The sequence below is a fragment of the Cheilinus undulatus genome, linkage group 24, assembly GCF_018320785.1.
Source record: "Cheilinus undulatus linkage group 24, ASM1832078v1, whole genome shotgun sequence".
Lineage (NCBI taxonomy): Eukaryota > Metazoa > Chordata > Actinopteri > Labriformes > Labridae > Cheilinus > Cheilinus undulatus.
Genome location: NC_054888.1, coordinates 3,578,800 through 3,602,326, shown reverse-complemented (window position 1 = coordinate 3,602,326; position 23,527 = coordinate 3,578,800). Strand labels below are relative to the sequence as shown.

Here is a 23,527-nt window from a genome sequence, read left to right as displayed (position 1 = left end):
CTCCTAATAACACCGTCCGCACTCCCACTTCACATTCCAGCAGCAGCCTGCTCCACACGTGTCGGCCTGTGCACACGTGTTGTGTTTTAATGAGCAAATTGTTGGCTTATGCATGCATTAGTGCGCTGATTTTGTCCATTTTTGTGATATACGCGCGTTTAAATTGAGGCTAAGGGCAAAGAGGGAAACATCTTTCTGCTCTGTGATCTCCTCTGAGAGCGTGACAACAGGGTAAAGGAGCGTGTTTGTGCTCTGCATGCTTCCTGCCAGCCAGTGAGCGGTTCCCAGAGTGCGATCATCCCCTCCAAGGTCGAGGGGAGTTTGTTCGACACATCCATCCATCAGCTTTAACCCGGGCCTTCTGCATATGAGCAGTGAGAGTTTGTGTGTGTTAGCATTTGAACCGGTGTTGGACAGACACCCAGACACAGCGTGATGAGGGCCTCCTTTGGGTGCTCTGGGGCTATCTGTGCCTGCCTCTGTCTGTCTCTGACTCCGTGGGTGGGATCATCAAACTTACAGGACAGTGACCTCATGCTTCAATTCTGGCACACACTTAATTCCACTCTGGAATGTCTAAATTAATAAAAAAGGACTAAATCTATGCTGTATACTTTGAGTTCAGCTATGCAAAAACAATTTGAACTCCTCCCACTGGAATCAGACCTTTAGATCAGCTTTCACAATCACTGCTAGCTCTGTCCTCATCATGGGAACACAGGTCAAACAGACAGACGCTCTATAAAGACACTTTACCTCATTACTTTCATTTTTCTCCGCCGTGGTTGCTTATCACTTCCTGTCACATCTGCGTTTCCTGGCCCAGCAGAGGAGAAACTCCCCATAAGTAATCTGTTAAACAAACACAGCTTGATTAATGTATCCTCTTTAGGGTAATGTAACGTCTGATGATTGTTTCATACATCCACCTCTGACCTACTTATGTTGTGTTTGTGTCTGCAGAGACCACCACGCCAGCCGACACCGTCACGCCAACGCTGCCTCCTGACACTGAAACCACCACCGTCCCCGTTACGACTACAGGTGAGAGCGTATTTAGCATGGAAGCAGAATAGAAAGGAGGATTAATGGGCTTATTAAGGAGCTGTAATAAAAAGATGAAAGTGTGGCTTTATTTAGAGCAGCTGTGAACTCCTCCTTATCTGAAATGATTCGTCACGCCTCTGCCTCTCCCTCTAATGTGTATTTTCTCTCCTCGCTGCTCTCAACCCTTACAGCAGCCACGGCGCCTCCGTCAGACTCGGTGTGTGACTTCGACCACGGCCTGTGTGGGTGGACGCACGACCCCAACGCCCCTCTCCTCTGGTCGCTGCACAGCCACGGTGAGTCTGGCCATCAGTCATGAGAAAACGGCATGAATCACCTCCGCTGTCTGGTTAGCGGAGCGACTCAGAGCTGCTGCAGGGAGATTTTCTCAAAGTTACCAACATTTGATGGGTAGACGGCTGCAGGCGTTGATCTGAAACTGTTCAAATCAACCAACATTAGGGTGGAATTCCAGTATTTTCAAACCTGGACCTTATTTCGCTTACTTTGGGCCTGAATGTTTTGCATATTGCTGCAGTAGATTCTTGGCTGTAATATCATAAGACAGAAAACCCCCTGATTGGTGTGTGTCCACTTTAATTTGATAGTGATGGACACAACTCACAACTCTGTAGGATATATTACTCATCTGGGACATCAATTTAGAAAAGCCAGAACTGGCACATTAAAGGGACAGTTCGGTGTTTTATAGGTGAGGTTGTTTAAGGCAGTGGTTCTCAACCTTGGGGTCGGGACCCCCTTGGGGGTCGTGAGACGCTGAGAGGGGGTCACCAGATGCCTTAAAAAACCTTAGAATATTTTTTAAATTAAACGGTTGCCACTTTATACCAATTTGACCAAATGTTAATCATTTTTTATCACTTTTAACACCAATTTAGCCAATTTTAGCACATTTTTGTCACTTAAAACCCATTTTTGTCCATTTTTAAACCCTTTCCATCATTTTTTTCTGCCTGTTTTTGCCACTTCTAAACCAATTATTGCCACTTTCTGCCTATTTCTGCCTCTATCAACCACTTTCTACACTCCTTTTTGCCCATTTTAACCACATTTTACCAGTTTATATCAATTTTTCATCTCAGTCCACCTTATTTTCACCATTCTTGCACCTAAAAGCCATTTCAGCCACTTTTTAATCCCCTTTAACCACTCTTTGTGCCTGTTTCTGTCACTTGAACCCATTTTTGGTTATTTTTTCCACTTTTATCAAACTTTTGCCACTTTTGACTCCTTGATTTTCTTTAAAAATCCAATTTCTTTAACTTTTCCACCATTTTTTTCCATTATTAACCAATTTAAGCAATTTTTAACCAATTTAGATATTTTTTTATAACTTATTTTCATTTAAAGAAGGCTATTTACTACACAATGAATAAACAAAGGGTTTTTATAAGAGAGGTTATTATTGAGGTCAAATATAAAATATGGTTTTCACAGCTTAACTTTACAGTTGACCATGGTTTTGCTGACCTCCATAGACCCCTCCCTCCCCCTTCACCCCCTTATGGACGACCTTGTCTGCACACGACTGTCATTGATTGTTCATGGCTGTTCAACCACCTTCAGGTACAGCGGGGGTCCCCAGTCTCCGTCACCTTTATTTTGGGGGTCGTGAGCTGAAAAGGTTGAGAACCCCTGATTTCAGGTACCTAAAGACGGCCTGTGCTCATCACCTGTGGTGCCAGCTCCACTGAAAACAGACTGACATAAATCTGAAAAGGAGCAGAGTTGTGGCTCCTCCTGCATGCACCAGAAACGGATCGTTGCGTGTGCTGTGGAAACTAAAGAAGTGACGGTTAGCTCTGAAGTGCATGGCGACAGAACGCTGTACAGTCAGACTCGGTGGAAAATGTGGGTTCAGTTGAGCGAATTAGAAAATGAAAGAAGTCCTTTCTCTTACCATAGCTAAACTTAATTCTACTTTGTAATGAATCAAATGAGACATAAAACCAAAACAATGACTGGGTGACTGTGAAGATGGAGGGAGACGTCTAAAAAAGAAGCCCAGGTTTAAAATGAAGAGCTTCTCCTTTCTATCAGGATGGTTTTACTTGGAGGTGCAGTCAGCCACCCAGAGTTGCCTGTCTAAATTATGCAGTGATAAAGCTTTCTCTATTAGCTTCTAAAACTTCACACTGTTTGTTTTGGAGCTTCTGTGTACGCTGCTGCAGGATAAAGTCATTTAGGTAGAGAAAATTGCACAAGCACAAATGCATTAGGTTTATTCTATCAACTTCAGTGAGTCTAGACGCGAGACATTGTTTTCTATAATTAAATGGAGTCATTCTCCATGTGCATCTTCATTGCGTCCGTTTTCAATTTGATTAAAATAATTCCTTAAATTGAAAGCGGTCTCATTTAGCGCCGTCAACGCCGTCTTTCAGTCGGCTTTCTCTCTTTTCTAAGTGAATGAAATGAATCGGAGCAGGCTTGTAGAGCTCGTACAGCTTCAAATGTCAGACATGCTCGCCGCGGTGTGTCGTGCCTCGGCAGGAAAGGGTTAAAGCCCGGTAGTTCCAATTAAGTTTAGAGCAGGAGACTCCAAAGACTGGTTATTCCCAGCCGTCCGTCCCTGCCCTTTTGTTACCTTGGGCTCATCCCAGATGATGCAGTGTCGTCTCCATCCACTCACTCACTCCTTGAAGAAATAATTATTCATTTTCCCTTAATGCAGATCAAAAGTGCAGCTTTTGGCGTGTTATTAAAAGCTGTAGAAGACGCTTCCTGCTGGGTTTAGAGACGTTTTTTTTTTTTACAGCTCTGTTTATAATCTCTCAGGTCTAAGGGCTTGTTATCCAGATTCATTGCTTTGGAGAAAGTTTCCGTGAAAGATTCAGCGTTTCTGCAGCTGGAGAGAATTAAAAAGGTTCGCTTTTTGTCAAATTTGTGATGTCACCTGGGTTGGGTTTAGCAGAAATTCTCCTGACCTATTTTGCTGGTAAGCATCGCTGACAGGGGCTTCAAAGAGGCGTCTTCCATCTCAGACGGCTTGGAGTGGGTTGCTTTGATTATTCAGGTTGTGGAGTATCACATGCAGCCGTTTTGACACGCAACGCCGGCCTTTGATTCTCCTGCGAGGGTCAAAGATCAGAAATCCCAGCCGACTCAGGATCATTATTCCACTGGTATCAAATCACTCTTTAATCCCCTGCAGGAATCCTCCTCTGTGTGACCCAGAAAGGGTGATCTCACCTCCTGACCTCAGATATGATGCCTGTAATTAGGCACAGAGGCTGAATTAGCTGCTGCCTACTGTATTATTTGATGTAATTTCCCCCTGCTAGTGAAAGAGCGTTAACTAGGCTTCATAGAAAGAATCCTTGTTTGCTTCTCGCTGCAGGAGCCTGCTGTGAAATGGATTAATAATGCTCTGTTGTGCTGCGTACGGCGAGGCAGTCTCGATTATGAGCTGTCTGGCGAACAAGAGGCGCAACAATGGGGGGTTCGCTGCGAGAGGCCACGCTGCAGCACGAGGCAGAGGAGGCATTAAAAAATGAGTGATAAAACGCCTCGTGGAGTCACAAATATGTTTCACTCGCACATCCTCTCTCCAGGCGGGCACACATGCTGAAAAACACAGAAAAAAAAACCCAGTCTCATTTGCAGCAAGAGAGAGCGCAGACTCCACTCCAGAGCTGCGAAGGGCCAAGGGACAAACTGTCACACACACTGTCTGAAGTGTCACACACAGGCGGGTCTGGGCGTATGGCGGGCAGAGGGGAGCTGTCAAGCTGCAGGAAGATTTGTCCCTCCAGATACTGCTTGTCGGATCTGCTGGAGAGAGCGTGCACACAAGCAGGCTCAGCGAAAGGTTATCGACCCAGTCAGTCAATAACTCGAGCACAGCTGGCCCAGAAACACACACGTACTGTAAAATACTGTAAGACGCTTTAGATAGGAAGCAGACATTAAAGTCTCACAGCAGCACTGATTCTGTTCTTTGGAAATGAAGGTATAATGTAAGTGAAGAGCAGCAAGACAAAGACGAGCTCCTACACTCCTGCACTTAACCAGAGTCACTAAAACGTAAAAAGTCAGAGCTTTGAAATTACTGTGCTTGGAGCGCTGCAAAAACTACGAAGAAATGTCCAGCTGTGGCCTCTGGTCACAGCGCAGCCTTGTGGCTGAGGTAGCACAGCTTCAGATTGCAAACTTGTCCATAATGAGCAAAAAGTTAAAAAGTAAAATCAATGAAATCCTTAGGGCGAGCTTGTTCAATGTGAATGGTGTGAGTTGATGATAAACCCCAAAATTTGACCTGTTTGTTGTGCGCTTCTTGTAGATTTTAGAGGATGGTCCCATGAGACTTTTTATTTCATCTAGACCGGATACATGTTTGTAGGGATTTTCATGCATGTATCTCCTACCCAGTCCCCTGCCAGGCCTTTCAGACCAGAAAGGCCCCATGCTGGTTCCAGTTTCCAAACCTAATTTTCAACCGGCTGGTGTGTTCAAAAACAAAGAAGTTGGTTAGGAACCTTAACCTTGAACCAAAAAACAGTTGGTTCTTCTTCATGACCCGTGACATCATCAGTGGGCGTGTCATTGTAGGTTGTGAAGACGAGTGAGAAAATGGAGAGAAAGCTGTCTGCTAAGGAGACAAAATGTTTGGCTGTGATTTGGGCATCGACAGAATTCCAGGTGAAGCTGGAGAGTAGAACGAGGAAGAGCACGTTAAATGCTGAACTTACGGAAGAGATGGCGAAGGCTGGTTTCACCTGAACCTCAGACCAAATCATGAATAACCTCAAGAAACCACCAGAGTAACTCAATAGTCCTCCCACTTTGGTGCCACTTAAACTGGTGTGAGCAGTGTTAATCTCGTTGACTAAAAATGTTCGTTGACAGCCTTTTTTCCATGACAAAAACTAGACTGAGACTAACAAAAATAGCTCTGTGATGACTAAAACTGACAAAAAACACATTTAGTTTTTCATCAAGATGCCTAAAAATAGACTAAAATGTAATGTAGTTTTCATCTGAGATTTAAAATCCATGATATTTCTCCACTGTTGGTAAATTTGTTAAAAAAAACAATGCAACTGTATCTATTCTGTCTCTCAGCTGTAGAAAGCCGGGACCCCAGGTTAGACGGTGCAGAGAACACACTACCATGGTTTGGTACCAGATTTAGACAAGAAAATAAATTCTTGGACTAAAAGTAAAGACTAAAATGTGAGGACTTTTTATGGACTAAAACTAGACTAAAAGCTTTTCGAGCTTTCTTGGACTAAAACTAAAAAGGATAGAAATGACTAAAATGTGCTAAAACTAAAAGACATTTCATCTGAAGACTAAAACTAAGACTAAAGTCATTTTCACTCCGCCGTGTGGCAACTCACCGCCTCCAGTCATTTTAATGAGGGACGGGCGGCAGACAGGAATGGTTTTAACTGCGGCGGTAGGACCCAGAAGCGGTTGTCGCCCACGTGAACACACACAGATTTCGCCTTGCCGCCCAGAGTTCAGTGTATTAAACTTTGGCAGCAGCCGCCTGGCAGCAGCCAATCACATCGAAGGAGGGAGAAAACCCTGAAATAGCAGGCTTCACGTTTACAGAAGCACCTCCACGTCATTGCCGCCTCGTACCACAGTGGCAACTACCACTTTAAAAAACACTCGGCATTTCAGGGGACTCCTCCAACAGGGAAGCGGATTTCAGGGTATTTACCGCGCAGCGGTGTGTAACCAGCTTTAAATTAAAAATAGCTGCCAAAATGAACACGGGTTCTGAGACTCCAGAACGGAGCCAGAGCCAGAACCAGAACCATGCCTGTTTGGATGTATGTGTGATGGATTTGCACAATGAGAATTTCTTGCGGGGGACAGTTTTATGTAAATTTTGGTGAGTTTTTGAGCATATTAAGTCCCCAAAATGTGCTGCAGAGGGCCAAAAAAAAAGTAGGGATGGACTAGCGGTTAGGATGACCCCAGGTTCCAATCTGGCCTGCATGTCACTCTCCGACTCTCTCATCCCTGTTTTAACTCTATCCACACTGTCCTTTTCATAAAAAGCCTCAAAAATATATCTTTAAAAATAAAATCATTTAGCTATTTCAAAAGGGTCCTTGCTCCAAGGTCGAAGCCTGAGCTCTAGTAATCGTGGACATGTTTTTGTAATCATGGAGCAGCCCCACAATAAAAGCACATAAAACCCAGAAAACAGTCTAAGAAAAGAAAGTAGCTACTGGCACGAGTTTTAAAAAAATCAACCAGTTTTAGACAAGGTGACTGGAGGACACCAGACTTAGAACTGATTTTAAATGCAAAAACATGATATAGGCTGTTTAAAACTAATCATTGAAGCTCTAAAGCTGTTTTCTGTCAGCACACTTACAAAAAACACAAGAAAGTCCTGACGAATGATCTGCTGCTCCTCTTCAGTCACACTTCTTCTTTCAGCAGCAGTCTAAATTTATGTTGAGCTAAACACGAAGCCAGCTGAATGAAAAGTATCTTGGAAAAAAGTCCTGCCAGCCCGCTTTGTTGAGAAATGACAGAAGAATGTGGAAATATCATAAAAACACCCAAAAACAGCTGAGCTGGGCTTTAAAGACAAACATCTTTGCAACTAGGAAACAAAAACCCAAACAGTTTGACACATCCTGGAAAACACCTGAACCCCCTCTGTGATTTGTGTTGGACTCCGGTTTCCTTTCTGGTGAGGGAGAAAAGCACGTAGGAGCTCCTTCACACACCCACACAGAGCTGTCCGTGATAAAGCAGGTGATTTCATCTGCAGGTTTGTGATTCTGGACTTTTCCCACAGGGTCCACTTAAGAAATTGTTCAGCAGACGCCTCGTTGAGTAACACACACATGCACAGCCTCAGACACACACTCATGCAGAGTGTCTGCGTACCGATCTTTCTGTCTCACAATGGAAATCATGTCAGCGTCCAATTTGCAAGCTAAACATCCTCTGGTGTAAACAAATGGAGTGGCGTGTGTTTTGTTGCACTTTTCCGCTGCTGAAGTCACCTGGGAGTGGAGGAACGGGGGGCCGAGGAGAAACAGGCCTCAGGGGTCTTGGCTGGACTTCTTGTAGCTCTCCGTGTACGAGTGCTGGACCTATTCTTCTACATGTTTATGTTTGTCACTTCCTCTATTGTTTGCTGTGACTATTGTACTGGCAGTGATTCGGTTCCTGTTTCTTTCTTTTGTTGGTGAGTCATGTTGGGGATAGCTGTGATTGTGTGAAACATATACTGTACGTCTGAGTCCGTCTGTCCGAGCGAACAGCGGTGATTAATGATCAGAATTGTGCCGTATCCGTACGAGCCCAACGATTCCAGCAGCATCCGCTCACAGCGGATATCAAAAGTCTGCACAGCCGCTCAGTTTTTAATCGCCTCCAGGGCTAAATGAAAAACCCATTAAATCAGTCTTTTTTCACTTTCATTTGACTCCAACAACCAGCAAACTCAAGGTTAAAACAAAGCGCTGCTCTTTTGGGGAAATGTGTTAGAATTACTAAAACAGATTGGCTGCATTTCAGTGATGTGAGATTCAACACTGCTGACTTTTTTACTGTTTTTACTTGATCTTAAAGGCTCCTTATCTTATTTTTCAAATGAAATACTGGAGCTTTTAAGAGCAGACTTTGTCCAAATCCAATATTTCCATGCAGGTGCAGTGTGACAGGAGGAAGAAAACCATGCACACTGCATAAACTCCCCACTCGATCACAATGATTGATCAGACTAACATGCAGGCGTCACTGAAGCATCATCAGTGTTGTTTGCATTTATAATAAACACTTTTGATGAAGGTCCTCGGTGGATGAAATGTTTGTCTAATCCAGGGACGTCAAACTCAATCACAGAAAGGGCCAGATTCTGGATTAAGGTCTGACCTGAGGGCCTAACAGGGTCCACATTTTACCAAACTGTCAACCTCATTTTTGCCAGAAATAAATTATGGGGAAAAAATTAGCACTGATCATGAATGATTTTGAGATTTAAAAGTCAGAATGATAAGTTAAAAGGCTCAAATCTGAGATAAAAAGTCAAACTTATTAGTTCAAAAGGTCAAAACACAAAATTAGATGTGAAAAGAATGCTTTTAAAATGGAAATATAAAAACAAAAGTCACAATCATGTTTTTAGGACAAAAATATGACTCAAAATTTAAAACTGTGAACCTAAAAGGTAGAAATCTGAGATAAAAAGTCAAAGTTATTAGCGCAATGGTCAAAACACAAAATTAAATGTTAAAATAATGCTTTAAAAGGCAAATATATAAAAAGAAATTCCCAATCATGGGTTTTAAGGCAAAAATGGTGCACCTAAAAGGTTAAAGATGAAAAAGTGAAAATAGTTAGTTGAAAAAGCCAAAACAATACATAAAGTCAAAATTGTAAGTTGAAGAGGTCAAAATATGAGACAAAAAGTCAAAATAATAAATGTAAATGGTCCAAATATGAAATAAAATTCCTGGCCGGGCGTAACTGTGCCATGGGCCAGATTTGGCCCCCGGGCCTTGAGTTTGACACCTATGGTCTAATCAATAACTTGTGGTACTCCTCTGTTTTTTTTAAAGACCCAACTTAAACCATCCTGAGGTTTTACCATCAACTATGCTTGATGTCAGTGACAAACTCAGCCTGATTACACTGACCTCTGATGTCATATCCTGGCAGCATGTGAGTGATACAACAGTGATGTCATGTTTTTTACCATCAGAGGTTAAAAAAAATGCACGTCTGTGCATTGAATAAGTAAGATTGGCTGGAAAATATCAGAAACTTTGGTTGTGATTGGTTGATGAGTTGGTTGTGGGTCCTGAGGTTCCAGTTTAGAACCACTGGAAAACAAAACTAGTATCCAGTTGGATAGCATGTCTTAGCATGCAAGCATCAGATATCACTTTGCATCCTGCAGGATCGGACGCTCACTGCATCTGTTAAATCAGTTTCATCAAACTTTTCAATCGTAAGATCTCCTACGATGAGAAAACCAGATCTACACACCAAATTCACAATGGAAAATCCACTGAAGTTCACTTTTCAGCTGATGAGGTTTTATTTCATCCTTTTTTAAGGTGGTAGATACAATCTTTGACCTGTCAAGGTGATTTTAAAGGAATAAAACAGAGGATTGCATCTTTAATCCTGCTACCGTTAAAAGTTTTCTGCAAGCAATAATTGCATTTCCTCTTTTTAAATGTTATAAAGTAAAAATTTGATTCAAGTACTTCTGAAGCCTTTAACAGACAGAAAAATCATGAAAACTTTGAACTTTTTCAGAATGAAATATCAGGTGATGACTGGGAAAACATCACTTGTACCTAATGTGCATCTAAAGTTGAAGGTCGACATGAAATGTCTCAAAGATGTCCAGGACATTTCAGTTGAACCTGTATGCAGAAAAAAATCTAGGGCTTTTATTTTGAAGGTGGATGGTGGTGCATCAAGATAAAAACTGCTTTGCTCGAGCGCTGCATTTAATGAAGTGCAACACATGTAAACACTGAAAACTGGTCTTTATCTAGTGAGACTGGCTCCTGATTCATTTAAAACTAAAGTCATGTTTCATCTCCTCCCTCCAGAGCTCAACAGTTACCTCTACATGGACGCCAGCCTGAAGACGGAGCAGCAGCAAGCCCGCCTGGTTAGTCCCGTCGTGGCGGCCGACACGGGGCCCCTCTGCCTCCTCTTCTCCTACCAGCTGTCTGGTGAGGCCCAGGGCCACCTCAAGGTCCTTCTGCGGGACGCCCACAATGAGGAGACCGTAATATGGACGCTTAAAGACGACCAGGGTCCCGTGTGGAAGGAGGGTCGAACCATTCTGCCTCGCTCTCCTAAAGACTTCCAGGTAACAAAACCTCATTTTTCTTTCAGTCAACTTATTCTTTACTGCTAAGAAAAAATGTCAAAGCTGAAAAAGCTTCTAGCCAATATCAGCAAGCTTTATTAAAGTGTGATAAATCTGGGTCAGACCCTGTATTATACGTCTCCCCAGACAGAAAAAAACATATCTTTAATGTCTGTATCAGAGTTGAAAAAGAGAAATGCGTTCATGAAAGCTCCAGTTTTAACCCTGCTGTCACCTTAGGCCAGGTTTGACTTCAAACGCCGCTAAAGTAAGCCGCACAGTCTCTGCTGGCTGCGTGATTGTTTGGTGCATTTGTCAGAGACATCACAAGCAGTTAGCGTTCTCATGAAAAAGTAAGTTGATGTGAAGAAGCTTGCAGAGACAGAGAGGAAGATTGCGAGCGTTGAGTGCAACTTTGAAATCACAGGAACAGTATTAAGTTTTCATCCTCTCCTCCTCCTCCTCTTGCTTGTCCCCTTTTTCAATTTGCCTCCACCCTGCTGCTCCCACATGCCTTCATCCTGCGAGTCTTCCTCTTCCTTCTCAACTTCTCCCTCCTCTCTTTTCCTCTTCCTTCTCTCTCTTTGCTATGGTAGGTGGTGATGGAGGGCTTCTTTGTGCACGGCACCAGAGGACACATCTGGATCGACAACATCCACATGAGCTCCAGCATCCCCCTGAAAGAGTGCACACGTAAGTCTCACACAAACTTTGTACATGCACGCTCACATCCGTGTATTTCTTATGCTGACTCGCTGACAGACAGGGCTCTGCAGTCTGCCAAAATCGCTTCCATCCAGAAAATACCGAACAAATAAACAAAAACATGCATCTATTTGACCCAGCAGCTCTGAATCCATGTCATCTCCCCCTCATATCAATCTACCCTCCGTCTATCCACCTCGCCTCCTCCACTTTTCACCCTAAGGTCTTCGAAAAAGTGACACACATGAAGTGATAAACACCCCAAATCCTCCCTGCACTCCCACTCCAGTTTCAAAGCCAAAGAGCCCACCAAACTCGGAGAGGAAAGCAGGAAGGAGAGGGAGGGACAGCGTTTATTCCTGCACAAAAAAAGAAAAGAATAAGAATAGTAAAAGTAGGCCATAAACGCCCCGTGGGCCCCAGCGATGCTAATCTATGTTTCATTAGATTTCTCTTCTTCCCTTCTCTCTCCTGCTCTCTCTCCTCTGTCGTATTTGTAAACAGAGCTTTTCCCGAGCCGTCAAAGGGAATTACTAGACAGGCTGTTTCCCAAGCAAGTTTTCTGGGTGCCTGCTCGGTGTGAGCCGAGCGCCAGCAGAGCCGCCTTAATCGGGCCCGAGCAGCAGCAGCTTTGGAGAGGGTCTTAAACAGATCAGAGAGCGAGCCGGGGGGTTCAGAGCCAAAAAACCTGCCGTCATCGCTTCTGACTGACGTCCAGTGAGCCGAGGGGCGCAGGAAGAGGGGGATTTAGGGAGAGCGTGTGGGTGCAAAGTGTCTGTTGTTAGACATTTTAAGTGTTATGAGTCTAAGAGCTTGTACTCTAGAATAAACCAGACGTGGATGTTAGAGGCTGTATAAACATGACTGGTAGGGTCAGTGTAGGGACAGAGGGGACGTAGATGTGATAAAGTCGTGGCAGAATGTGAATGTTTATTGCCACTGCACACTTGGACTGCTAGTTCCTCTGTTTTTCTTTATTTTGTTATTGAATATATTTCTTATTACTATATTTGTACATGCTAATGAATAATTGAGCACAGAGGCATCATAAACATCAGGTGTGTCTCTGGCATAAGAACCAGAGGAGCTTGAAGGCAAACATGTCAGCCTCCTCCTCCTCCCTCCACACTGCTGCTGAGCCTCCTCTATTCTCCCCTGCCTCACCCTCCTTCACTCCCAGAGCATTCTGGGATGTTTCTTATCAACCAACGCAGTTGAGTTCTTACACAGTACTTTGGCGTCGACGCCAAAAGGCGCCATTTCCCACGTCAGTTTCCGTCTAACATGCTAAAACACTCACACATCAGCTCTTTGTGTTTGCATTCCAGGAAATCAAAGTGAAGGTTCTGCTCTGTGAATTTGCAGCAAGCCAACCCCCCCTCCACTCCCCAACCCTGCCCCCACCCGTTTAACTGGACTGTGCTGATAAACAACTTGAAATGCATGAACTTTGTGAACGTACACGTTGCACAGCCCATCTCAAATTCCCAGCTGACACAATGCACTCTGTTTGAAACTGCATTTTAGCAAAGGAGCCGAGTAAATGCCATAACTCATGTGAGCTATCTGAGGAATTAAGTGAAATTTCCTCAGGAGGTTTGATAGTCTTGTGACATTTCTGTGACATTTGGCTGACTTTTTCCCACGTATTTAAAGTTATCTAACAGACTCTCCGTCTCCCTCCTGTCTCTGTCTGCCTCGCTCTCTCTGTCCTCACAGAACCCTTCACGGCGTTTTCTCCTGAAAATCCAGGTGAGTCTCACTTCATGATGTCACTTCCTCTCTGGTCTTGCTTCCTTGCCCGTTGGTATGCACTAGCCTGGGGTTGTTTTGCTTGGTGGCACTGAGTGGTCTAAACCGCTGAACAATCAGCCCGAAGCACCGACGACGCACCGGCTGAATGTGACTCATCGCATAGTCAGCGGCATAAAAATATCAAAACAAATACCAAAGCCCTCACTAAAACCTTCATCACAGGTGCCCAAGAACTGTCACACCATGTTTGTCTGTTTACAACCAAATATTTCAGGCACAATCCAACTGCAGGTCCAAACAATTCAGTGTATATGCACTCATGTCGACTATTGGTGAGAGCCTGATTAGCACAATTAATCTGACTGCTGTCCTGCTCCTAATTTACAAACACCAGGAGAAATCAAGTATCAATTTACTGATCGACGTCTGACTTTGCTCTACGAGGTGGCAACATGCTCTTAAGCTTGTTTCTATTAGGGCTGGATCCAGCTCACTGTGCTAAAAATTAGCAAAAAGCTAACTAAGGATGCATAATATTGAATTTTTGGCAAAACCTAGCATAACAATATTTATAAATTCATTTTAGCCAATAGCAAAATGTAAATGTAGTTCAGAAAGTTTCAGAAATAACAATGAAAAAAAGCCAGATATATTCAGATAATACAGGCCAACATGTACAGCCAACAAAGGCTGATTTTTAAAGTTTATAAAGGCAGATATTTACAGCCAACAAAGGCTGATTTTTAAAGTTTATAAAGGCAGATATTTACAACCAATAAAGGCTGATATTTAAACTTTATAAAGGCAGATATTTACAACCAATAAAGGCTGATATTTAAACTTTATAAAGGCAGATATTTACAGCCAATAAAGGCTGATATTTAAACTTTATAAAGGCAGATATTTACAGCCAATAAAGGCTGATATTTAAACTTTATAAAGGCAGATATTTACAGCCAATAAAGGCTGATATTTAAACTTTATAAAGGCAGATATTTACAGCCAATAAAGGCTGATATTTAAACTTTATAAAGGCAGATATTTACAGCCAACTAAGGCTGATATTTAAACTTTATAAAGGCAGATATTTACAGCCAATAAAGGCTGATATTTAAACTTTATAAAGGCAGATATTTACAGCCAATAAAGGCTGATATTTAAACTTTATAAAGGCAGATATTTACAGCCAATAAAGGCTGATATTTAAACTTTATAAAGGCAGATATTTACAGCCAATAAAGGCTGATATTTAAACTTTATAAAGGCAGATATTTACAGCCAATAAAGGCTGATATTTAAACTTTATAAAGGCAGATATTTACAGCCAATAAAGGCTGATATTTAAACTTTATAATGGCAGATATTTACAGCCAACTAAGGCTGATTTTTAAACTTTATAAAGGCAGATATTTACAGCCAACAAAGGCTGATTTTTAAAGTTTATAAAGGCAGATATTTACAGCCAATAAAGGCTGATATTTAAACTTTATAAAGGCAGATATTTACAGCCAACAAAGGCTGATTTTTAAAGTTTATAAAGGCAGATATTTACAACCAATAAAGGCTGATATTTAAACTATATAAAGGCAGATATTTACAGCCAATAAAGGCTGATATTTAAACTTTATAAAGGCAGATATTTACAGCCAATAAAGGCTGATATTTAAACTTTATAAAGGCAGATATTTACAGCCAACAAAGGCTGATATTTAAACTTTATAAAGGCAGATATTTACAGCCAATAAAGGCTGATATTAAAACTTTATAAAGGCGGATATTTACAGCCAACAAAGGCTGATATTTAAACTTTATAAAGGCTGATATTTACAACCAATAAAGGCTGATATTTAAACTTTATAAAGGCGGATATTTACAGCCAATTAAGGCTGATATTTAAACTTTATAAAGGCAGATATTTACAGCCAATAAAGGCTGATATGTAAACTTTACAAAGGCAGATATTTACAGCCTATAAAGGCTGATATTTAAACTTTATAAAGGCAGATATTTACAGCCAATAAAGGCTGATATTTAAACTTTATAAAGGCAGATATTTACAGCCAATAAAGGCTGATATTTAAACTTTATAAAGGCAGATATTTACAGCCAATAAAGGCTGATATTTAAACTTTATAAAGGCAGATATTTACAGCCTATAAGGGCTGATATTTAAACTTTATAAAGGCAGATATTTACAGCCAATAAAGGCTGATATTTAAACTTTATAAAGGCAGATATTTACAGCCTATAAGGGCTGATATTTAAACTTTATAAAGGCAGATATTTACAGCCAATAAAGGCTGATATTTAAACTTAATAAGGTAGATATTTACAGCCTATAAAGGCTGATATTTAAACTTTATAAAGGCAGATATTTACAGCCTATAAAGGCTGATATTTAAACTTTATAAAGGCAGATATTTACAGCCAATAAAGGCTGATATTTAAACTTTACAAAGGCAGATATTTACAGCCTATAAAGGCTGATATTTAAACTTTATAAAGGCAGATATTTACATCTAATAAAGGCCAATATTTTCAGCCAACAAACACACATATTCAGTCAATAAAGGCCAATATTTACAGCTAACAGAGGCCAATGTTCACAGCTGATATTCCGGTTGTAAATATTGGCAGAAGTTTTAACATCTGCCAGAGCCAAGAATTAGCTTTTTAGGCTGATGTTTACAGATATTATGTTACAAAATCATGCAACCCTGCGGCTTATTGATAGTAAGTAGAACACTTAGATGATCAATATTTTCCTGATATGTACATTTCTGTTATGCACTACACTTAACGATACACAATATATGAAATCCACCCAGCATATTGTGACAACAACATGACTTCTGTTATTTTAATCACATATGATCAGGATCTTCCAGGTTGAAGCCCTGCACAAAGGCTGTGGAGCATGAACAGAAACCTAAGTCGAGTTTGGGTCCGATTAAGCACACAAACACGCAGGAGTAAAATCTCCACTCACATTATCTAGTTGTGTTGGTGTGTTTAAGATGTTTGGTCCAGTACAATTTTAGTTTGACTAGCATGTTAACATTTATGTTAATGTCCATTTTTAGTCGGATTAACACAATATTTGGACTTTTTCTAACTGCATGTAAACATACTGAGTGAAGCAACATAAGAGCTCTGAATTGGTATCATGTTCCAGAAAGAGGCCTTTAGAGTATCTTTGTATCATCATATCAATGCACAGCCAACAAGAGCGGTGAATTTTAATTTCAGCCATGTTAAAAGAAAATTCTAGTTAAAATAATTGTTGTGTCCTTCCTTAATTTTCACTCTTCTGACAGAAGTGCATATTTCTTTCCCTTTAAAAAATTAAATGACAAATTTTCCACTGGGAGTACATTTGTCACAGTTTGGTGATCACTGATCCTAATTCTTGAATTTGCAAATACCAAATACATTCTTCAAACTCTATTAAAGTCATAAAATTGATGATTTCAGTAATGTGTTCTGCTGCATTAGCTTTCATTCGTCAGTCTCGGTGGAAACAATGCATTAGTCTCAAAAGAGCAAACTCTGCGTGCAAGGCAAGCTAAATCGAGCGCACCTTATGGAGTCAGATATTTGAAAAGAGCTTCACATCCTCACTTTTATGCTGCCTGACGCAGCCTGAAGGGTTTTAAATAACTGTCTGCCTCATGAAAATATTTAGAGCATCCTGAGAGACTCTATGAGATTGATGTTAGTGTTTCGGCATCTCATAATGTCTCCCAATAAGATAAGAGCTCGGCGGTTTACTGCGAATGTGATGTGTGTGCACTTCTTTGGCTTTTCCACTCCTCCGCCCTCACATACACAAACCTACACCATCTCTAACCCTTGACAAACATGCACAAACACGCACAGTGATATCACCACTCACATACACACCAGTGTCCCCAGTGAGAGGCAATCAGATAGAGTGACTGAGCAGCAGCGAGCACGGGTGTCTCTCTCTCCTCACTCCCAAACACAGCTCTGTCTAATGAGTGTGTGCAGTGTGAAGTAGCAGCAGCACGCACCATTTCCCTCTGTAATTATGTGACACGGTCCAAAAATCAGGATGCATTCAGCTCTGCCTCACTTTCACTAGTTCAGACTTTCTCACAGTCTACAACTCTCCATATCAGGTCTGGATGGTACACGTGGGCTTTATTTGATGTCCTCAGGGGTTCATTTTGCATAGCCGATCTGCAGAGTCGAGTAGGGGGCTTCTTGGAAGGTGCTTAGTCGGTTCTTACCAAGAATTTCAGAAGGGGGTTCAAGCCAGGGGCAGCAGTGTAGAGGATCTGAGGAGATAGTCTCCAAGGAGACAGGAGCTTGGCTTGAGGAGGAGAGGAGAGGACTGGCCAGGAGGCTGCTGCATGAGCGGGAAGGGAGAAACCGAGGAACAGAGAACAGGATAAATTATGTACTCAAAACAAATCTCCCATCCAGAGCCAGCTAAATAACAAATCCCCGTCCAATATGGGCTCAGCGAGAGCTCTGGAACATTGGATTCCCATGTGGTGTCTGACTGATTCTTGCATGGTTCTGAGACGCTATCAGGGGGCTGTTTGTGACTTCCCGTGCCAGTGCGAAACAGGGAGAGGAAGCTCCTTAATTCAATGTGTGGGTGCTTTTTTAACTAATTATTTTGGCTTCACTTTCACACCAAGTTATTTTCATTGGAGCCCTGAAAAAGTTTAATTGAATTGCATTTGATTGGATCAATGATTGGACTGATTTCAAACTAAATCTCTTGATGTTCTTGGTGTGAAAATTTGTCTGAATGCAACCCAAGCTACATGAAAGAAATGGATGCTTTTTATTTGAACTTTTTTTCTGTCTTGGAGTTTTCATTTTGCAACTGGCATGCTTGTGCATGCTCACGGTGCACGCCTACTGTTCACATGATCAGGACATATAGGGTTAGACAATGAAGAATTGACCCTTCGGTAAGTCCCGCCCCCCCTTGGTTACTGTTCCTATGCCTGTCAAGCTTTCGCACCCACCATATTGAATGTGGAGTTTTCCACAGTGTAAGTAGAGAGCATTTTTAGTAAAAGGTGTTTGAAAATATCTGAGGTAGACAGAAACGTACACAATCTGCTAGTGAAAGCTACATTCAGGATATGATTTGTTTTTGGCAGAGTTTATCTTAGCCTGTATTTACCTGGAGACAGCTTTGCCACATAAACAGGAAGCAGCTGAAGACCCATCAACTAGAGTACACCTGCTATCCACAGGGGCGTTGTTTTCTTTCTTCCACTACTCCAAACACACCACCATGGTTGGGTTTTAGAGTGTTCAGTTCACAGCGGTTACCATGGAGTGAAATATTTGACGGTAAGACTTCAGTTTCATTTTGAAGGCTGGTTAGCTGTTTATTGTACTGGTTTGCTGGTGTTTTCTGTGGAGGATGTTGGCTTTATAAAGGAGTGGATAATGTGGCTAAATAAGAGCTGATGTGAAGCTGTAACTGATAAATAATCACATTTTTCATCATGCAGTCTTTCACAGTTTTATATCCTCCGACATCTCTCCTCTTGGTTTTTCGACTTCCAGAAAGCATTAAAATCTAACACCCCACTCTTAACACATCCAGTATCAGCTGTCAGATCTGCTGGTCCCACTTAGACATACTAGCCTCTGCTGAAAGCTTGACAGGCCTCCTGTGCATGGTTATGGTTGTTGCCGTTTTAGGGAAGGGCTTAGCGAAGGGTCAGTTACATGTAGAAAAGTGCCACTCCTCTCTTTTCCCGCTGGCCAATTACTCTGTATCTCTCCACCAGGGGGAGGCGTTCCTGTGCCTCCCTTGCCCATCCACTGGTATTACATTATGGCCGCCGGAGGCGCCCTTCTTCTCCTGGCGGTGGCCATCTTGGTCAGAGCGCTCTGTTGCTGCCGACAACACCTGGCCACCAAGAAGAGCCAGCTTTCAGTGGCCTATCACAGCTCCTCGCAGTGTTTCCAGTATTCTAACTGGTCCTCCAGTATGGCCACCCCAGGGGTGGAGCCAGTCCTGACAGTGAGGCTGGACAGCCGGGACAGACATCGTACCCTCTGCTGAAAAAAAGAAGCACTTAGCTGCGTTTTGTTTGGCGATGCAGGACGCCGACTTGTGATGTCAGAGCGGCGTGATGGCTGCAGAAATAACAGAACGTGGACGAACCCTTCACTTACTCAGTCACCTGAGCGACACAGACACTGTCCAAAACTGCCAAGCGGAAATTTGCAAGGAAACACTTTACCCTCTCTGTCTCTAATGGATGTAGCTCTGGTTCCTGTTTTTCTGTTGTTGACATTTCACACTATGCTGCTCTCGATGAGAGGACTTAACTCTGAGTAAGTTATTTATCCGAACAGCTTGCCTCGGACCATTGAGCGCCGTCTGGCTCCTCATAACCCCAGCGGCCCTCTAGAAATGACCCCAGCATGGACAGAGCGCACAGACGTGTGTGGGCTGGGAGGAGGAGGAGGGGATTGGAGCTGGTTGGACTGAGAGAGCCAGCCAAAGCTGCCAAACCACAGGCTAAAACAAGACCCCAGAGACATGAGGAGCTGTGCAGAGCTGGGAGAGAGGGGAGAAAACTGTTAGGTTGAGAAGCTGCTAGCTGTGGAAATGATCTGGCAAGCCCCAGAAAATAAAGCCCTTCTGTAATAACAACACAAGATAGCTGTGATACGAGTTGTACCACCAGAGAGGGGATGTTGTGAGGAGAAAATAAAAATCCTTCCATTGTCCTTCTCCACAGAGCATGTGCACATTAAAAAACAAAAGGAATGCAAATCCATCATACTTAAAATCCTGCATCACAAATGGAGATAAGCAGCCTGTTTGATTGAATGTCTTGTCTTCCTCCTGATAAAGGCATCAGTCAGTGATGGATGCAGCCGTCTTCAGTGTTTAGTGTTTCATCTTGATTCTCTGCCGTAATAAAGCACGTTGTTCCACTCCCATTTCTGCTCCATACCACCCACTCCCGTTGTTTCCCCCTTGTCTCTGAGCTGCCCAGATGAAAGCCCTGCCAAGCCGAGCCTTGTTGTGTTTTCAGTGGGAATATGTGCTTGTTGTTTTAGGGGTTGTAAATAGACGCAGCTGTCTGCCATCACCACTTCTGACTTGATTTATACTCCTACAAATCCCACAATGCCGCTGGACCAGCTGGAAGCCATAAGCGTGGAGTTTTCCTGTATATGTGCACCCTTGAGGGGGATCCAAGACATAATGAAAACCAGAGCAGAGTGCCATAAGACGCCTCCGACAGCTTTAGACATAAAATACGACACAGCGGATACAGCCATAACTTACAAGCGTTGCCAGAATTGTCAATACTCTTATACTTTTTGATACCACATGTTTCAAATCATACAATTTCTGTTATTTTAACAATCAGAAGTATCAAAAAGTACCAAGGTTTTATAAAAAATAACATCGCTGGTCAAATTTATAATCAAAAGCTGTGACGAGTGAAAGAAAGAGAGGGAGCATTGTCTAAACTGACCCTTTGTCCTCCTTGGTACCAGTCACTAGATTAGACACACTATCTTGTTAGTGGGCTCCTTCCTGTTTGAAACAAGTGAAAATACCCCATGATTAGACTAACTTTTTACGATATCTAACTGATAAGGTTCCTGATAAACAATAACTGTCAGTGGGTTAAACTGCCAATGCAGGCGTCCACAAAGTCAAATCAAAGAAGGCATTTTTCATAATGAACCTTCAGTTTAAGAAACAAGAACAAAAATTCCTCCAAATGTGGACAGACTGAGTTGTTTTTGCAGGTACACATCATGAGCGTTCTTGCCTATATGTTGACGTATGTTACTAGAAGACACCACTAGAGGGCACACACAGGCTGTACACGACTGCCTGATGTGTTGGATGTAAACTACAAACATGTTGGCAGTGACGATGGTGATTATTCTGAGCTCAAAGCTGACATAATAAACATAAGTGAATAGATGAAGCTGTAGTTGTCACATCTACTCCTCATCGTTTTAGTCTACGAAAACTAAAAAGCATTTTAGTCCCTTTGTAGTCCTTTAAACGTTCTTAACCATGAATATCTCTGCCTGAATCTGGTGGGAATCAGAGCGCTCTTCTATGCATCCTGAAAAAGCTGGCATCCCTGCTTTCAGCAGCTGAATTCTAGTAGGCCTCCATATTCAACCTGCCTATCCTCATATCACTGATTCTGAACATCCAACAAAAACTTGGTGACATTTTTGTCTTAATTTTGACAAAAACTGAACTTTCTTTAGAGTTTTTGTCATAAAAGATCTGTTCTTAGTTAGTCTTAGTCTCATTCACTAATGGAAAAAAGGCAGGAGACAAACATTCTGTCATACTTTTAGTCAACAAAATTACCACTGATATTAGTTTCATTAGACCATTACTGCTGGTGTATTGGTTTAATTAGTGACCGTGTTAACTGGTGGCGTTCAGCTGACTGCATTTGTGGATTTCATCGTTTTGCTGATGGAAGAGTTCTCACAAATGTCTCTCTTTAGCTTTTCATGATAATATCCTCATCAGATTTGTATTTAATGACTAAAACACTGATGGATGCACTCGCTGAGAGTCACCAGTTTTACAGTTACTTTTTTATTTTAACACCAATGCATGCATTTCTTTAGCATATCTGAAACAGAACTGATCCGTTCCAGCTGGTTTGACAGACATTTGTCTCTGTTTGGTGAGGACTCGGTTTGTTAGGTCATCTCTAGAACCTTCTGCTGTTGTCTCTGCTGCTGTGTTGATGGTCGAACCTCCTCCAGCTCCATACATGCATACTGCAGCTTATGTGTATTTTCGAGGACAGCCGTTACGCCAAACCCATCCATAGGATGCATGGTTGTCATGATGCGCTCACGTCCTAGATAACAGCAGGTATATCTCTGGCTTAAGTGGACCAATCAGAGGGTCGACAGAGGGTCAGTTGCAGAAAGACAGTTCACTGTCAAATGTCAGAATATGCAGAATTTTTGGTCTTAAAATCAAATGACTCAACATTCAGTGCCTAAGACCTACATTTTTGTCATTGCAGTATCTTAATAACTTTTAGTATTCTATTGCAAACTTCATGCAAACTGAGTGAATAAGACAAACAGTCTCCCTCTGTGAAACAATCGGGTTTTAACAGCCTCGACTGAATGAAATTGAGGTTTTCATTCTCAAGCCTAACGGGCCGTGCTTTTCGTGATCTGTCACACCAGTAAGAATCCATCACCTTCTCGCCCACAGCTCAGCACAAAGCACCTCCATTTGTTGCCGTAATTTAGAAGCAGAGCTTTTCTCTGGGGAGTAAAAAAAAAAAAAAAGGCACATTTTTGGCACGCTTTCAGTTTGTGCTTTTAAATCACGCTGGGGAGGAGGGATTGGACACCCTACACGGTCCATCTTGACACCGTTACGCTCCAAGCCTCTAATAGTTGTAATTAGTTAATGGACAGATAACATTTATTAGGGCTGCGGTAAGCACTTTTCCCTCCAATCCGCCGCACCTTCGACGCCCGAGCTGCTGCCAACTGCAGTTGCCCTGGAAACCGAATTAATAACGCCATTGGCCGTCAAAGACCTCCAGATCTAGACGTGTGCCTTGCCAAGTAGTTACTCCCACTCCCACACGATTGCCAAAAGCAGCATGGACAGAAAAAGTGAAACTCATCTAAAGTAGAAGTGCACTCGAGCTGTTGGGCTCCTCTAAAGTGCTGCAGCCATCCACAGTTTACCGCACACTCCTAATCTTCTAATTCAGACCCTCAACAGCCATTTTCAGGCTCTGAGTTTCACTAGATTTAAAGTCACAAGCACTACTTCAATGTTGTACCGTTCTGTTTCTGTCTTTAATCATCTTATACACCACTCTTAAAGCTGACGGTGGTTGTGTTGTTGTTTTCACACTGATAATTATGGGTGATATTCATGATTTCTGCATCTGTTTTCACTGGAGATGAACAGTCTTATACCATCAGAATGTTATGTGATGGCTGTGTGTTTGACTGGAATGTATCATAATGATGTTTCTCTATCAATAAAGACATATTTTTCTATTATTCTGGGCCTGAAGAGTGTGTTTTAGTACCAGAATGTCATTATTTGCACCAGTAAAATGAACAAGAAGGATCATTTGGTGGTTGGCATTAGAAAGGTAGTAGATTTGAAGCTTTGGAGGCATTTGCTTTAAT

At 42.2% G+C, this 23,527-nt stretch overlaps 1 protein-coding gene across 2 annotated transcripts in view; it reads left to right on the top strand.

The window, feature by feature from the left end:
* The window catches only part of nrp2a (neuropilin 2a), a 127,526-nt gene that overhangs the window by 99,190 nt on the left and 4,809 nt on the right, over positions 1 to 23,527 (top strand). The window contains exons 12-17 of one of the 2 annotated variants that reach the window (XM_041781632.1): positions 964 to 1,044; positions 1,239 to 1,343; positions 10,617 to 10,882; positions 11,479 to 11,575; positions 13,307 to 13,339; positions 19,129 to 23,509. In XM_041781632.1, the coding sequence (XP_041637566.1) occupies positions 964 to 1,044; positions 1,239 to 1,343; positions 10,617 to 10,882; positions 11,479 to 11,575; positions 13,307 to 13,339; positions 19,129 to 19,406 (860 nt within the window). In that variant the 3' untranslated portion in view covers positions 19,407 to 23,509. Of the gene's footprint in view, positions 1 to 963; positions 1,045 to 1,238; positions 1,344 to 10,616; positions 10,883 to 11,478; positions 11,576 to 13,306; positions 13,340 to 19,128; positions 23,510 to 23,527 lie in introns of those variants that run through there. The other variant, XM_041781630.1, reaches the window with a different exon arrangement.